Source organism: Rhodnius prolixus, unplaced genomic scaffold, assembly GCF_049639745.1.
Source record: "Rhodnius prolixus isolate KJV_2025 unplaced genomic scaffold, Rpr scaffold_1, whole genome shotgun sequence".
In the NCBI taxonomy this organism is placed as follows: Eukaryota; Metazoa; Arthropoda; class Insecta; order Hemiptera; family Reduviidae; genus Rhodnius; species Rhodnius prolixus.
In genome coordinates, this window is record NW_027411581.1 from 52297693 (window position 1) to 52313298 (window position 15606).

Genomic DNA, 15606 nt, shown 5'->3' on the forward strand with positions numbered 1-15606 from the left:
TAGCGTACCTACTACCATCTTCTCACCCTCTGTCTCCTTCGTACAGCCATCTTTACTTTGTACCGACGTTCAAAAGCTTAAAAGAGCTAGCAGTCATTTTAAGTAGCAGGGCATTTCGCTTTCCATTTCTCTGCAGAACTCTAATCTAATACGTAGCTTTTTATAATCCGCATTTGCGTTTTCTTACAGGTGACTTACAGTGGCAGGCACATTTGTCATCAAATAAACATAAACGAATGTTGAAGAAGCGCCAAAGGCAAGAGTCACCAGAGGAACCACTGTCTAAAAAAAATCAACACTTTCGAGACAGTCAAGGAAAGGAAGAAAAGCCTAGTTGACCAATTCAGTAATTGACTGTAATTGGCAAATTTTTAATTTTTGTGAAAAAATAATTACATAAACGAAAATGCTTGTTTTTTTTTAATAGTGGGTAGTTCTTGTCCTCTTTCCTTCCCGTAAGGGTGCCCTTCGTATATGCAGTCCCTTCCCCATTGGATTGACGATTTTGAAATATGGTAAGACTGCTGGTTTACTCATCTTTACAGGCTCCTGTGTCATTTACATGAAAAGAAAAAAAAAATGCAGAGGAAAAGTTCTTTGCATAGATGTGGAGTTATAAACATTGGAGGAATCATATAATCCTTTACTGACGCACTTTCTCAACTTATTTTTTACACAATGATCTCTTGTACCCAATTTACGAAAACAGAAATAGACAGGCTGATGCTATATAAATAGCAAGTGATTGTTCGAGACAACGGCCGCCAAAAAGTACAACAATTAGTTACAAAGGGTTGAATCTCTAAGCCGCTCCTTATTGATTCATTTCTAATTTTGTCACGCTTAGTTTTTCCTGCGACACGGCGGAGAAATCTCATTTCGGCAGCCGTAATCCGGCTTGCATGCTTATCCAGCATAGTCCAAGATTCTCCTCCATACTGAAGAAGAGGTAAGACGGTCATTTTCACTTTTTTGCTGACCTCTCTTTTACCGACCACAGTATTCCTGATCAGACCGTAGGCTTTATTGGACAAACCCACCCGATTCAGCACCTCCTGTTCAATCCTGCCATCCCGGCTAAACAAAACTCCTAGGTACCTAAACTACTCCTCCACCTATTCCATGAATGCCCCTTCACATTCCACCCTGATTGATTCCTGCGTCTTTCCAATGTGCATTACCTTGCTTTTACTCACGTCCATTCCTTTGCATTTGAGCACTTCATACCTTTCAGTTACTGAATGCTGCAGATGCTCTTTGGAACTCGCTAACAGTACCTTAGAGCTTAGAGAAACGTTTGAGCATGTACGTTTAAGCCTCATTCTCCAGTTACCCAACTTTACTTTGAAAGTTCTTTTTTCACACACTTTAGGCATCTCGCCCATGAAAAGATTAAAAAGCAGAGGACTTGAGCTGTCACCCTGCTTTACCCTCTCTCTAAATTAAAGGGACCCGATACGTCCCCGTTCAGAAGTACGACTGCCTTGGGTTCCTGGTGTACTGACTTTATGGCCTTCAATAAGTTTGTAGGGACTTTCTTGGTTCTCAATGCATTCCATAATTCTTCTCTCGGTACCGAATCAAAAGCTGCTTCTAAATATACTTTTATTACTGCTCCTTAAAATTATTTCCATTTCTCCATTTCCATTTCGTTCTCATTTCCAGTTCTACACTCATATGGATATGCATAAAATGTTCTGTAATCCTCTTGTCAAAAACTTCATCTTGCCAATACTGATCAGGCGTTTACCTTCCCCCTTGTTATGGTAAATAATTTTCTGAATTGTATTGTGCCAGATTAGAGTAATAGTTAAATGAGAAGATGAAATCAATTCTTGCATTGTGGCACTATTTGTTTAGGAAAAACAAAAATTGTTTATTTTTTAAGAACACTTAATGGGCCGTTTCTGAGCAACTTATTTCAATTCAAAGAAATGAATCTAAAGTAATTTGTTGAAGAGCGATAGCTGTTGCACTACTGTTCTTAGAATTTTACTCAAAAGCCGAATTTTTTCTCTAAAGCGAGTTCAAATGAGTAGATATTAATTTAGCTTCACACAGAGTTGATGGGCTGGAAAAGAAAATGTTTTCTTGGATCGAATAGGAATCCTTGTACTCAATAAATCTGAACGCATTGGATGATGAAAAACGGAGCTAGAAACGATTAGTGGAGGTAATTTTTATATTTAATGGATTATATTTTATATGTATATGGACAAATTAAAAAGTTTTAGGGGAAAGTAAATTACTGTTGAAGGCTGCAATGTGAGAATATTTGTAGTTAGGGCCTTCCAAATGCTGGGGTAAGCCTGACTGAAATATTATATCTTTATATCAAATGTCTTTCTGTATCCAGTATAAACACCCTTTTCAGAAGAACTCTCTACAAGCTCTCCGTTTAGATTTATACTGAAATTATTTCCCAGAAATGAAAACTGTTCAAGTAAAGTAAGTTATATTTGTAAAATATAGAACATAAACAATTTCATGAAATTATTTACTAAATATTAACTGAATTTTCAATCGCCTGATCCTCCATATGCTGTGTTGATTCCGGTTTTCTGTAATTATATTTGTATAACTGCGGATGATCTGCAATAATTTCTTTGTAAGCATGGCATAATCTACCAATTTCTGTTAGTGTAAATTGAAGAGCACGATTAGTAGGGTTTATCTCAGCCATTGTTAATAATTGTTTCGTTGCATCTTCACGGGTTTTTTCAGGAAACAAATACCTACAAAAAAAAAACACAAACAAATTAAAAAATAATTTGGCAGATCTAAATGTACAGTACTATGGATATTTATATATGAAGATCAAAGGAATTTGTTCTAAAGAAAAACAACAACGTTAAATTCGAACATTAAACATTTGATCAATGATAGTTGTTAAATTTCTAGATTAGAATGGTTACGTTTTAAAGCGAAACGGGAATATGTTCCACTCTAGGTAGCACTTTTGAAGTCACTTGCACTTTTTAAAAGAGCCACACACTTCTTAAAAGTTAACAAATTTTTTCTTAAAAGACAGAATACGAGTCACTATATTTTCCTTATCGTTCCTTTCTTAATTAGCAAATTTTTTGATACTAACCAATGTGAAGAAAATTTTTAAACAGTTTACTACAGTAGAGATATACATATGTAGCGAAATATTGCTCAAGGCATCCTTCTCAAAACTAATAGGCGATATTATGTTAATGTACATCACATCATTTTATAACAAATCAATTTTTATTATCTTTCTGAATAATTAAAAACAGTTTGGGAGTAAACAAAAAGACATATTTACCCAAGACTTTTCTCACAATATTTCTGCCTATGCGAAAATAAACATCGAACTACTTTTTCCACCAAAGAAAAAGGCAAATCTATAACAGGATTCACTAGCGGCAAAAAGTGCACTACACCAACATCAACTTCTGGCTTTGGCAAAAATGCTCGACCTACGAAATTAAATATAAATTTAAAAAAAAAATTTATTGATTTTTATTTATAGATAAAAATAAAATATGATTTATAAACTGCTATGACCTCGAAGTGCAAATTTGATAGACATTTTTCTTGCTGCTGTGGAAGTCAGTACTGGCAAATATTTAATATTGATTAAAATCAGAAATCTTTTGTTAAAATTTCTGGAGAAGTTGATGCTAATCCTTAAAAAACTGCGACATTACCACAGAATTTTAAATTAACTGCAGCATTTTACGTATAGGTTATCCAGTATTAGAAATGAGAAAGTTTTTTTTAAAAAAGAAAAAAAAAAGCCTGATTCAAGCAACTTTTCTGGCTTTCTCAAAATTTAATTAATTCTCTAAACTGTTTGACTGTTCAGTACACTCTTAACTTGATGAAACGGTTCACATTAGATGAATCTCTGACACCTTAATGGTTCAACAATTTAAACTTTAAGAATGTTTTTTTGTTATATATTCACACATTCGCGTCAAAAACTAAATGCACAAAAAGTTACACTATCCAGAAAAAGTACTCTGCATAATAAAGTACGTGCTTGATTGGACTACGAGATTTAGACCCATTCAGTGACTGCCAAGAAATCAGGTGTATGTAATGTGCGGATGCGAGCTATTTACCATTCTTTGTGTTTCGTGTGGTTTAGTTCATTTTCGGCATCCTTTTGAACGAATATGCCAGTGTCATCTTCCAACAAGACAATGCTCAAATCTCGTTGGAAGAATTTGCTACTTCTGACAAGGAATCATGTGTTCGAAATATAGAAGAGAAGGTAGAACTTTGTATATTAAAAAAACAAAATAAATAAACGGAAAAGAAGTGATTTCTTGAGTGTAATGAGAGAAAAAAAATGTCAAAGTTGGGTGTTTTTCAACATTTAGCTTTTTCGTGCAGTTTTCTATTATCAATACTTATTCAACTGTACTACTGGACAGTTTTAATAATTCTCAGTACATTTTTACTCACCTGGGATATTATACTTGTGGTCAACCTGACACCAGTTTTGTACCATAACTGAAAGTCGACACCGTTGTTTTGATAGAATGGGAGCAACCTCAATGCAACATCAATAGACATATGAATAAGGTAAATAGATCTTATTTAAAGTTATTAATTGATAAACTAGTATTACCATTCTTTCCGCAACTTCTTTTTGGAAAGTTAAGGTCATTTGTACTCTTCCGAATTTCCAAGCACTGCTTCTATTTGTTTAAAAGTTCTAATTAAAAGTTAATAAGCTTTAACATACAAAACATTTTCAATAAACATACGCAAAATAGTTTTATTATTTACCTGTCGGCAATACTGGATAACCATTTGATGATTAGTGGAGTAGCCACATTAAACGGTAAGTTTCCTATTAAATGAATCTTGGGAGGTCTATTACTCCATAATTTGATTAGATCGGAAGGGAACAAATTCTCCATATTAAAAGAGAGAACATCACCGACCAGAATGTCCATCTCACATGGAGATGAGTCTTTTAACATCTAAAATTAAGACAAAAGTTGTAATAAATAAAGTACTCAGTGAAAAGTTAATTGATTGAAACAATTTTTTCTAATATTGTTTTATACTGGTAAGGTAACTAAAACAAACTCTATTAGTAAATTAACATTGTTAAATTAATTCAATCTAGTACAAGAAATTAAATTAATTTAGATTTAAAATAGTATTAAATATAAAAAATACAGATACTACTCACTTCAAGTGTAGGTAAAAATCTTCGATCTTTTTCTAAAACAATCAGTTTGGCTGGTGATTTGTTTAAAATTGATCTAGTAATGCTACCTGGTCCAGGGCCTATCTGTAAATTACTTTTCTCAATATCTTTCAAAATATTCGTACTATTAACTATCATTTTACAGAGTTACTAACCTCACATACATGACTACCTTCGATTTTCCCAGCCGCTCTGACAATTTTATCAGTAATCCGAAGATCCAGCAGAAAGTTCTGAGATAATCGACGTAGTGCTCTTAACTGATACAATCTTAATATATCTCTTATTGATGGCAATGGAGGCAGGCGTGCTAATTTAGGCTACAGTGCATAATACATTTCTTATACGTGTTGCAAAATATATTTATTTAAATAATAAAAAACTGAACTAACTTTCATTATTGAGGAGGGTTTGTGCTAGGTGGATTAAAATCGTCCAAAAAAGACTCCTGTTTTACGGATAATATTGAATAAGCGTATATTCCAAGTACACCGGCACCCAAAGAAAAAGCAGTGATTAGATTATTTCTTCGAATTTTTCTTAGCTTTTGAACACGTTCCAAATTCTGTTTTTCTACTAACTTCATGTAGTCCAACAAGTTTTTATTTAGTGGTGCACTGCTTGAATTAATATCCACTTTTGGCATTCGATCTACATCTGCCATTGTTCTAAATAATAAAACAAAATTCATACACAATAAAGCTTAAACTTCAAAATAATTAAACATCCTACCTTTATACAGAACGCTGGATTTTACGATTAACAGTTCAGACTTTAGAAGTGAATTACAATGGCGATTATTACGATTACACTAAAAGTGAAATGTAACCTCCAAAGCGGTTGTAACAATTAAAATTGGGGCGCCCTAGTAATTTTTTTCCTCCATGATTATGAAAAGCGCATTCATGATTTCTTTCTGATTACTTGAGGTCAATATAAAAATTGAAAAATGTATCTTTGATTTTATCCGTTGTAGCATGCACGTTTATTGTACCTCAGCCAAGTTTCGGACTTTCAACCATCATCAAAATTTATATTTTGAAAAATATATTTTAATGGCTTGTCTCTTTTACCTTACTTGAACAATTTGTAACTGACGGAAATATCAATTTCCTCGCTAACGCATTAACTGGTAGAATAGGGCTCAATATCATTTGCCAACGATCGGGGGCAGCTTGAAACACGGGCATTTTTTTATGCAGGACCAGAAGTGCGTCCAGACGGTCATCCTTTGGACTTCTGGTTGATGGTTGGATATCCAGGGACGGATTTCACTCCTTGGCTATTTAAGATGCCTAAAAGAGGTCGTTGATTTCTGCCGGATGTGGTAAGGGGGATCCAGACTGCAATAGACATCGTTGGCGTGAAAAATCTGTTAATAAACCCATACGAGATTACAGCTGCCCCTTTTCCGATGAGACGACTTATACAAGGTCCAGTGACTCTCAAACTACTTTTCCCTAGTATTTCGTTGTTTTCTTCCACAATTACATTGAAATGAGAACTTATTTATGTCGATGTCAAAAGCTGGATGAGACTAGAGTATATTGTTTCTAGTTGTTAACAATACTAGGCAAAGCTAGATTGGAATTCAGGAAAAGTCCATTTGCTTAGCTAGGTGTATAATTTAATTCTTCAGCGAAATTTAACCAACGCGCGGAACATTTTGTGTTAGAAGCCAAAATCAATAGCGTCCTTGAGAAATAAAGCTAACTCATGACATTGCACAATATATTTTAAATTCTATACTTTATACTATTATTCTGGAAATGGATAATAATTAATTACTCTGATCCTTAATGTAGAACATTGAAATAACTGAAAGCTGTTTTATTGGGCTGGGGATCTAGTTGTACTAACATACGATTTTGGTTAACTCAGGACTGCAAGACTCAAGAAAGAGTTCAGTTATCTCATTGGTCAATTGGCTAATCACCTCCTTCCTGATGAGTTCTAATTCTTCCAGATATCAATTTTACTGATCTCCTAAGTAATTTTAATACAGAGAAATAACTTTACTAACTAGGATGAGGTAAGTTTTCCAATTGAGTGTTTCTGAATCCCACAACATGTTTGTCCCTACTGCAATCTTGAGGAACCAGATAACTACACTAGCACTTTTACAGATACACGCATTTGCTTTTGCCTAAGTTTCCCAATTCTCAAGCCATTAGATTTTTTTTTCAATGAAATTAGCGACAACTAGAGAGTTGCAGTAATCATCTCATGATTATGTCTCCGATTTGGACAACTAGTTAGCATACTTATGTAATTTACACCTACAGAAATGGAAAAACTAATAATTCTCAACTTTATAAACTTAAAGAAAGAGGTTTTATTTTTAATGAATGGTCATAGTGTCTCATTTTCTTTTCTACAAATTTTTCTTTTGTACTTTATCGATTTAATGAAATAGAAGAGCCCAGTTTTACTTTAATTTTCAGATTTGATATTTTTCAAGATCAATGATTTGGTCTATTAAATAGGATTGCAAAAATGTTATATGAACTAAACTTTTATTTCTAACTTTAATATTTTTTAACTCAGATTTAACAAAAAAAAAATATATACATAGAAAATAATCATCTATTATATCGCAAAATTAACAAAGCGGTCATTTATTTTCTTCTCCTCTTACCACAGTCTTGGCTTTGGGATCGTCTGATCTGTACACTGAAACAAATATTACAATTAAAATATCCCGTTACAGATAACCCAGGCTTCCCAAGGGAAGAAATTCATTGCCTACGGACTGAGTTTCTTGCCATGTTTAAATGATCAGACACCCAAAAATGCGGAACACATTTTTGTTTTAGGTCAAGAAACTGCTTTTACTTTTTACAATTTTAATTGTTTTACTTGGGTGAAGTAAAAATAAGTTTGCTTCATAGAAGTAATATACAGGGTGTTCATTTTAAGACGGCTCAAATGCACAAATGCATTTCATGCTTAAACGGTTGATCTGAGCAAAAAATGGTAGAGGAAAAATTTGTTGCCCGTCACCTCTAGTTTCAGAATATGTGACTTGATTTTAGATTCCTGCCCGCATACGCGGCTGACGCGCGATCAAAAGTGAGGGTTTGCCCCCCATTTTCATATACACCCTTTTAAAGAGTATAAAAAGTTATGAAAGAAACCGGAAACCGCAATTCGATATCTTCAAAATTAAAGGTGCTAGGCCATTTCAAAATCTGGTATTTTTAATCATATTTAAATTTTTTACCTGTTATCAAAGAGAAAGAAGAGCACGCGATAGGTCATTTTTATGTTTTTTTTCATCCCCTTTCTACTAAAAATATTGCCAAGGTAGTAAAGCAAGTATTTTTATTAATATCGGGAAATAAGTCGTTTTCCGAGTGATTTTTCTAAGAAAAATAAAATGTTAAGAGCTTTAGATGTTCTCATGCAAACACAAAATGGCTAAAAATTAATTTTACATCTGTTACAAACAAGAAGGTTTAATAATTATTTGGTAATTTTGGGAGAGTTGCGTTTAATTACCAAAAAAATTGGAAACCTCCTGCCACATATTTAAGTGATCAATATCTTTCATGTAAAGGATCAAACTTATTCCTTAATTTGTCAAATAATGCACTTTACTCAACTTGTGAAGCATGTACTGTGCCTTCAAAGGTGCCTCCTCAGACTCGCAAGCCTGGTTAGCCAGGAGGTTATCAACTGCTCTCTGTATCTGAGGAGACACCTTTGAAGGCACAGTACATGCTTCGCAAGTTGAGTAAAGTGCATTATTTGATAAATTAAGGAATAGGTTTGATCCTTTACATGAAAGATATTGATCACTTAAATATGTGGCATATTTATTAGAAAGGAGTGGCACTGTGAGAAACAAATGAAATGTTTGAGCTACTACAGAGGTGGGCTAATTTGTGTATTACCATGTTTTTGCAAAATGATGCCATAGCACATTAATTGAAAGCCCGTTTTATCGTTGTTTTTTTTTTTTTGACAATTTATGATTACAGAGATATTTAATACTAAGTAAAAAATAAAATAAACTGCTTCAATTAACTTTATTTCCTTCCCCAAAAATATTCTCAAATTAGGAATTGTTTTACGCACCTATATAATCCATTTTGTATTTTGGAATACGTTTTACATCGTATTTGCATAGTGCGAAAGTACCAATTCCCAGTCCAAGCAAACCCATTACAGTACTTCCCATCACTCCTGGGATCTCATGCCATGCTCGCTTCAGTAATCCACTCACTAAAAAAATAGAAAAAAGAACTTAAAGATCATTCTGAGGTTTTGCTCAGAGTATATTTGATAGCATTAAAGGGATTTTTTAACGGTGTTGAAGCTTTAAACAGAGCTAACGGATATTCAAAATTCTCCTGTAGATAGCTGATGGTTTAAAAAGAAACGTTAGGGCTAATGACAACCACTTTTTGAAAGAACTAGAGGAGTAATTTGGATTTATGGTGATTAAGTTCAATATATGATGGAATAGATGGAATTATCTGCAAGGGGTTTTTCTTAAGAAAGGGTAATTGTTCGGACTCCAGTAAATTTATGGTGGATAAGGCCCGAGTTCAAGTTTTCCTTAGACGACGGTCTAATTGATGACGATCAATTGTTTATTTCGGGTTACTTTTTCGGATCCTGAGGTGTCTTGCTTGATACCTCAACATGTAGAGACAATATCAATAAAGAGAGCAAATGTAAATAAAAACAATGATAAAAATAAAATTATTTAAACAAAGTCAGTACACTAGCTTGATTGTTATTGGGGACTTTAAAAAAAAAAAATCTGCTTCATGCTAATAGAGCGCATCACTTTTAAACCCTTTAAAAACGCATAATTTCATACATTAGCACACAAGCTCTTCTTTCAATTTTCATTTAATAATATCGCAATCTTTTAAACCATCGGTTAAGCGAATGTTGATTTTTAGCCGTCCTGTTTTGGCTAATAATCCTCTGCTTAGCCGCGTATCTTGAACTTACATATGTAAATCATGTAATGTTAGTTTGGTCACTCAATGTTACTTACTTGAAATACAGTAAAAAAGTAATTTTTGTTTGAGACATACTTAAAAATGCAATAATATTAAATGAATAAATGATTATGGATTGTTAAAAGAGTTTTAAAAGATAAACTTACATCCGCTTCCATAAACACTGGCAGACATAATTCAATTTTCAAACTGCAAAATATAGTAGTGAAAAAAGAAAACGGACAATATAACCTTAATTATAACCACTGCCAAAGCGATTGCATTGCAACCTCTTCACTGTTTACATATCACTTAACCGAAAGCTTATCTTCCTTTGTCGTTAGCGCCAATTCGTTTTGAAGAAAGAAGTAAAAATGAGTTTTATAAAATCGCGTGATTTTATCGTTCCAGTATTTATTGTAGGAGGATATGTGACTGCTTATTCTCTATATTCATATTATTTATTTAAAAAGATGAAAGATAATCTGGAGAAGTTGGCCAAAGAAGAAGAACAAGTAGAAAATACTGTCCTGTATTTTGGTGCTGAAGGCCTTCAAGATTGCACAAATCACATTTATAAAAAAAAAATGTGTTACAAAGTTGATTGCCCGTATCGCAAACTCAGGTTATTGACTTCTTTTTGTTTCATGATAATCTAATATCTTTTAATCTAGTTTTTTTTTAAATTATTTTCATCTTTTGAACGAAATCTTTTTTTAAGAACGAATTTCGTTGTGATTATAGATTTTAGTAAACTGCATTAATTTATAAATTTCCATTGCCTCTTTATTTCAGTCAAGGTAATATAATAAGCGTGGACAGCAAATGTAATCTCAAAATATATATTCTCCTCATATTACAGTACAAATAATTTATTTTTCTTCACCTTGCAATGTACAAAAAAGTTTCCAGTATCCATTCAAGAAATTAAGATAATAATCAGTGATGTCAATTTATTTATTTTTTTTTTATTAAAAAAAAGGCTTTTTATTTTCGGGGAACTGCAGATAAAATGTATGATTTTTTAGTATTATTTGGGATAAAATATTACGCTAATTGCCAGATTTTTTGTTGAAAAGCAACTGTATTATTTCTACGCTATTTCAAAAAAATTTAAAAAGGTATTCTTATTTACATAATCTTGAATCTGGCTATTGACATTTTTCTTAAACCCAATTGGTGAATCAAGTACACAATTGATATTAACGATTTTTAATTAAACATAATTCACAGATCACATTCAAGTGGAAAAAAATATTTTTAAACTCCTATAACATTGGAATATTGAACTTTCAGCTATGGACTATTCACAATAGGAAATTCTTCTGACCTTAGTGAATAACGTGTCGAATCACCTTTTTCTGCAACTTTTCAACTAAATTAACTTCCATTTAATGGTTTGATAGGTTTTGGTGATAAATGCTGCATGTCTAATTGACTCTGTGCTATATCCGCCAACGATCCTTGAACTTGTTCTAAAAGGGCTTCTCCCTTTCTTACTACTTCTTCAAGCCTCTCTGCCGCTTCTTGATTATCTTGTTCTAGTCTCCTTAAGCATTGAAGTTGTAGATCGTTGGAAGATTCATCACTTGGAAGCGATTCTATCAAAGCGTCTATATCTTTAGCGCATCGTGTTATCAAAGTAGCAAACAACTGTGCATAATCGTCTTGCTGTTGAGGTGTCTGAGAACCAGATCGATCAAAGCCAGCAAACTTACTCGGAGTAGAGTTTTGTTGTAGTATACCAATACTATTGCAAAAGTATTCAGCTTGTTGATTTATAGTATCCTGCAATTGGGTTAACCTATCTGCCATCTCTAGACTATCCTCAGCAAATACTATTGCTGAGCGGTGAAGGTTATTAAAATGTTATAAACAAGCTTTATGCAGTGTTGCCTTATTAGTAAATTTTAGATGATTTTGTTTATTTAATATAATGATTCTTAATGATAAAGTAATTAAAAGAAAAAGAATAAAAATTATATTTCTCTTAAGCATTACGCTGGAAAATATAAAAGAAATGGAATTACTATTACAATTCACGTGAGTTCCACTCCTTATAGAAGGTTATAATAAACACCTGAGGGAAGGTTAAAGTTGTTTAAATTGCAGTTGTTGAGTGGACAAAGTAATAATTTCTTGTTACTATGGATGTTAATTGGACAAGTGTTGAACCTAAGCTCAGTTATTTCGTGTTTGAAGTGTTAAAGGAATTACATTTCGAGACTATGACTCCAGTACAAGCAGCTGTTATCCCTTTGCTTTTAAAGAACAAAGATGTAGTAGCAGAAGCTGTTACGGGGAGTGGTAAGACTCTTGCATTTATCATTCCTCTGTTAGAAAGAATGCACCGAAGATTAGAAGGTTGGAAGCATCTAGAAATTGGAGGTTTGGTAATTTCCCCCACCAGAGAATTGGCTTTGCAGACCAGCGAAGTTTTGGAAAAGTTCCTCAGTAGAATGAAAAGAAGATATAAACAAGCCTTATTGATTGGTGGTACAAAAGTTTCTGAAGATATTGAAAGACTTAGTGATTGTGGGGCGAACATTATTATTGCAACTCCTGGGCGGCTTGAAGACTTATTTACGAGAGGAGATATTCCATTGCACCTTGCTGTTAAATCACTTGAACTTTTAGTACTTGATGAAGCAGACCGCCTTTTAGAACTTGGTTTTGAAAAGTCTATCAATACAATTTTGGAGTATCTTCCAAAACAAAGAAGAACAAGTTTGTTTTCAGCAACGCAAACTAGACAGCTCGAACTGTTAGTACGTGCGGGATTAAGAAACCCTGTGATAGTTGCAGTTAAACAACAGGGTGCCGAAGTTAATGTTTCAACTCCAAAAGAACTAATTAATTTTTACAAAATATGTTCTCCTGATAAAAAACTTGCTTTTTTGATTAGCTTTTTAAAGGAAGAAGGTTTACACAAAAAATATATAATTTTTTTTCTCACGTGTGCTTGTGTTGAATATTTCTTTATTTTACTTAAGGAATTATTGCCTGAATTTACCTTTTTTGAAATTCATGGAAAAATGAAAAGAACCAGGCATAAAACATTGAAGGCATTTAAAAATTCATTAGGTGGTGTCTTGCTTTGTACGGACGTCATGGAGAGAGGTATTGATATCCCAGATGTGGATTGGGTAGTCCAGTATGATCCTCCAACATCAGTTTCTGCTTTTGTTCATCGGTGTGGTAGAACCGCGAGAATTGGTAATATTGGCAGTGCACTTACAATTTTAATGCCTAATGAAGATGCATATATAGATTTTATTCAGAGAAACCAAAAAGTTGTGCTTACTGAGTTTCAGGATCTTAGTTTCTTTAATTCAACAACAATTACTGAAACTGCAAGAAAATTGCAGATGGAAGATAGGGCTGTTTTTGATCACGCTAATGTGGCTTTTGTTTCATTTATTCGTGCCTATACAAAGCATGATAGCAATTTCATCCTCCGTGTGAACGATATACAGTTTGCTAATTTAGCGAAGTCTTATGGGTTGTTGCGGCTTCCAAAAATGCCTGAACTGAAAGGCAAATCTCTAGAATTTGATTCCTTGGCTATTGATATTAATTCAATTCAATATAAAGATAAGCAAAAAGAAGCTTCTCGAATAAGTAAGCTTAAAATTTTTAGAGAAACTGGAGTTTGGCCTGGTATGAAAATGAAGAAGAAAAGGCAAACAGTACCTTGGTCGTTGAGTATTCAAGCAAGGCAAGAAAGAAAAGATAAGAGAAAGAAGAAAAGGGAATATAGGGAAAAGAAAATTGTCGAAGGGAAAACTAAAACCAAAAAGAGACGTAAGAAAATTACCGAGGAACAATGGAAGGAATTAGAAGAGAATATTGCCTTCCTAAAGAAAGCTAAGAAGAATAAGAATATTGATGTAGAAAATTTGGAATGATCATGTATCGGTTTTGTGGGAAGTCTTCGTTCTCTGCAGAGTACGTTACCGTTCATCTTTATAATATTTGCAATGTTTTCTAAAATATTGCGGGAGAAACGTTTGCCCAAACATAAGTATCTTTATTTTATGTATATATTTAAATTCAAGCAAGTAAAGACAACGGGCAAAGAGTAATTATTACTACAATTTTGTAAATATAATTTGTAAACATTTTTTTGTTTTATAAAAGATTAATATAATCGTTATATGTTTGAAATTTCTATATCTTTTTCCTGTTTCCAAAGAAGTATGGCTATTAGTTTATTCCGGCATGAATTTAAAGTTCTACAAGAGAATTTTTAGCTGATGTGATGTTAATGTTGCTTGAAGAGTACTAATCTTTACAAAATGTATTGTTTACTCCTGTAAATAAAGTTCGTTCATTTCCAGAACATATTCTTCCCGGACGGTTTTCAAATTTTTATCTTAAGGATTAAAGCCGATTAATAATGTGTTGTCGCGCGCGAAATTCTTTAGGACATAGTTTAGATTTAGAGCTTTGAATTACCAATGTGAGGTTCTATTGCACGTACACTTGGAAAAATAAATTTTCTGCTTTCATGAAATCTGAAGCATCTTATACGTCTAACGAATGTATTTCAATTATTAAAAACCCATATGGATCTGAGATAGGAGGTCATAATAAACAATATTAAAATTGAAAATTTAAATATATTAATCCTGTAGCCACGCTTCACTTAGAAAAATTATAATTCCAGATATTTGTTGGATATTCTTGATAGCTGCGAACAAACATTAGATGTATGCATTCATTTACTAACAAGCGTAGAAATAGCAAACTCAATAGTTGGTGCCCATAAACGTGGAGCCAGGGTAAGAGTAATCTGCGATAATGAAATGTCTACAAATAAAGGATCGCAAGTCAGATATATATATGAAAATGGTTGGTATTATTTTGTAAGTTAGTTTTTATTCCGGAGCAGTGTTAACTTTTCCTCATTTTTTTTAGGAGTGGAAGTTCGCATCCCTCTTCTTAACTATCATATGCACAGTAAAATAGCTATCGTGGATGGCAAGAAAGTGATGACTGGTTCTGTTAATTGGACTGTTCAAGGTAATAGAATTGGATAATCATAATTTCTCTTCACCCTAGTGATGGCATTTTGTTTTTGTTATTTAGTACATTTGAAGTGTAATATATAAATATCTAAATTTTAGGCATGTATGGAAATTGGGACAATCTAGTCGTAACTTCACAAAAGGACATTGTGCAAGACGCCATGGATACATTCAATTACATTTGGGATGACCCATTGACTTCGAAATTTTTATAACTTACTTTTTAAACGTTTTTCATATATATAAGTTTGTTTTTCTTCAATTTTAATTGAGGATTATATGATTTGGAATAATTTTAATTACTTTTTGATTTATTAATATTTGTTTTCTTTTCAACTGCTTAAGAGTTTTAAAATAATTTTAATTTTTTTATTCTTTGCATTCTTTTTTAAAGTATGAAAACTTTGTAATGACTTGAAAT

The 15606-nt window shown here is 32.9% G+C and overlaps 6 protein-coding genes across 11 annotated transcripts in view; 2 read left to right on the plus strand and 4 right to left on the minus strand.

Annotated features, from left to right (window-relative positions):
- The window catches only part of LOC141461832 (tRNA dimethylallyltransferase), a 498974-nt gene extending 498550 nt beyond the window's left edge, over window positions 1-424 (plus strand). For all 6 annotated transcript variants that reach the window (XM_074143235.1, XM_074143208.1, XM_074143218.1 and 3 more), the window contains one exon: window positions 190-424. In XM_074143235.1, the coding sequence (XP_073999336.1) occupies window positions 190-338 (149 nt within the window). In that variant the 3' untranslated portion in view covers window positions 339-424. The remainder of the gene's footprint in view (window positions 1-189) is intronic.
- A 2014-nt stretch (window positions 425-2438) lies between these two features.
- Window positions 2439-5730, minus strand: mtTFB1 (mitochondrial transcription factor B1). The gene is made up of 8 exons (XM_074143312.1): window positions 5590-5730; window positions 5353-5517; window positions 5180-5281; window positions 4768-4964; window positions 4607-4676; window positions 4441-4528; window positions 3293-3446; window positions 2439-2735 (listed from the first exon to the last, which is right to left on the minus strand). Exons 1-8 carry the CDS (start codon window positions 5593-5595, stop codon window positions 2501-2503), a joined length of 1017 nt encoding a protein of 338 aa, XP_073999413.1. The 5' UTR covers window positions 5596-5730; the 3' UTR covers window positions 2439-2500.
- Ccdc56 (Coiled-coil domain containing 56) lies at window positions 5221-5861 on the minus strand. Its single transcript, XM_074143357.1, has 3 exons — window positions 5590-5861; window positions 5353-5517; window positions 5221-5281 (listed from the first exon to the last, which is right to left on the minus strand). The coding sequence occupies exon 1, from the start codon at window positions 5859-5861 to the stop codon at window positions 5595-5597; it is 267 nt and encodes an 88-aa protein (XP_073999458.1). The 3' UTR covers window positions 5221-5281; window positions 5353-5517; window positions 5590-5594.
- A 1833-nt stretch (window positions 5862-7694) lies between these two features.
- On the minus strand, window positions 7695-10767 carry NdufA3 (NADH:ubiquinone oxidoreductase subunit A3). The gene is made up of 3 exons (XM_074143369.1): window positions 10323-10767; window positions 9278-9424; window positions 7695-7870 (listed from the first exon to the last, which is right to left on the minus strand). The coding sequence occupies exons 1-3, from the start codon at window positions 10348-10350 to the stop codon at window positions 7812-7814; spliced, it is 234 nt and encodes a 77-aa protein (XP_073999470.1). The 5' UTR covers window positions 10351-10767; the 3' UTR covers window positions 7695-7811.
- A 584-nt stretch (window positions 10768-11351) lies between these two features.
- MED21 (mediator complex subunit 21) lies at window positions 11352-12016 on the minus strand. The gene has a single exon (XM_074143344.1). The coding sequence runs from the start codon at window positions 11968-11970 to the stop codon at window positions 11536-11538; it is 435 nt and encodes a 144-aa protein (XP_073999445.1). The 5' UTR covers window positions 11971-12016; the 3' UTR covers window positions 11352-11535.
- Window positions 12017-12154: 138 nt separating this feature from the next.
- Window positions 12155-15342, plus strand: LOC141461856 (ATP-dependent RNA helicase DDX55). The gene is made up of 4 exons (XM_074143265.1): window positions 12155-14103; window positions 14825-15009; window positions 15076-15180; window positions 15285-15342. Exon 1 carries the CDS (start codon window positions 12303-12305, stop codon window positions 14061-14063), a length of 1761 nt encoding a protein of 586 aa, XP_073999366.1. The 5' UTR covers window positions 12155-12302; the 3' UTR covers window positions 14064-14103; window positions 14825-15009; window positions 15076-15180; window positions 15285-15342.
- The last annotated feature ends 264 nt before the right edge of the window (window positions 15343-15606 follow it).

Excerpts from the sequence above, each read along its gene's own strand:
- Ccdc56 (XM_074143357.1), bottom strand. The coding sequence starts at position 5,861 with ATGGCAGATGTAGATCGAATGCCAAAAGTGGATATTAATTCAAGCAGT.
- LOC141461856 (XM_074143265.1), top strand. The coding sequence starts at position 12,303 with ATGGATGTTAATTGGACAAGTGTTGAACCTAAGCTCAGTTATTTCGTG.
- MED21 (XM_074143344.1), bottom strand. The coding sequence starts at position 11,970 with ATGGCAGATAGGTTAACCCAATTGCAGGATACTATAAATCAACAAGCT.
- NdufA3 (XM_074143369.1), bottom strand. The coding sequence starts at position 10,350 with ATGTCTGCCAGTGTTTATGGAAGCGGAT. Across the intron at positions 9,425-10,322 it reads CAGTGTTTATGGAAGCGGAT|TGAGTGGATTACTGAAGCGA; the intron begins GTAAGTTTATCT and ends CTATTTTTTTAG. Across the intron at positions 7,871-9,277 it reads ATACAAAATGGATTATATAG|TGTACAGATCAGACGATCCC; the intron begins GTGCGTAAAACA and ends TATTTGTTTCAG.
- mtTFB1 (XM_074143312.1), bottom strand. Across the intron at positions 4,965-5,179 it reads GATTTTTACCTACACTTGAA|ATGTTAAAAGACTCATCTCC; the intron begins GTGAGTAGTATC and ends TCTTAATTTTAG. Across the intron at positions 3,447-4,440 it reads CCACAAGTATAATATCCCAG|GTCGAGCATTTTTGCCAAAG; the intron begins GTGAGTAAAAAT and ends TTAATTTCGTAG.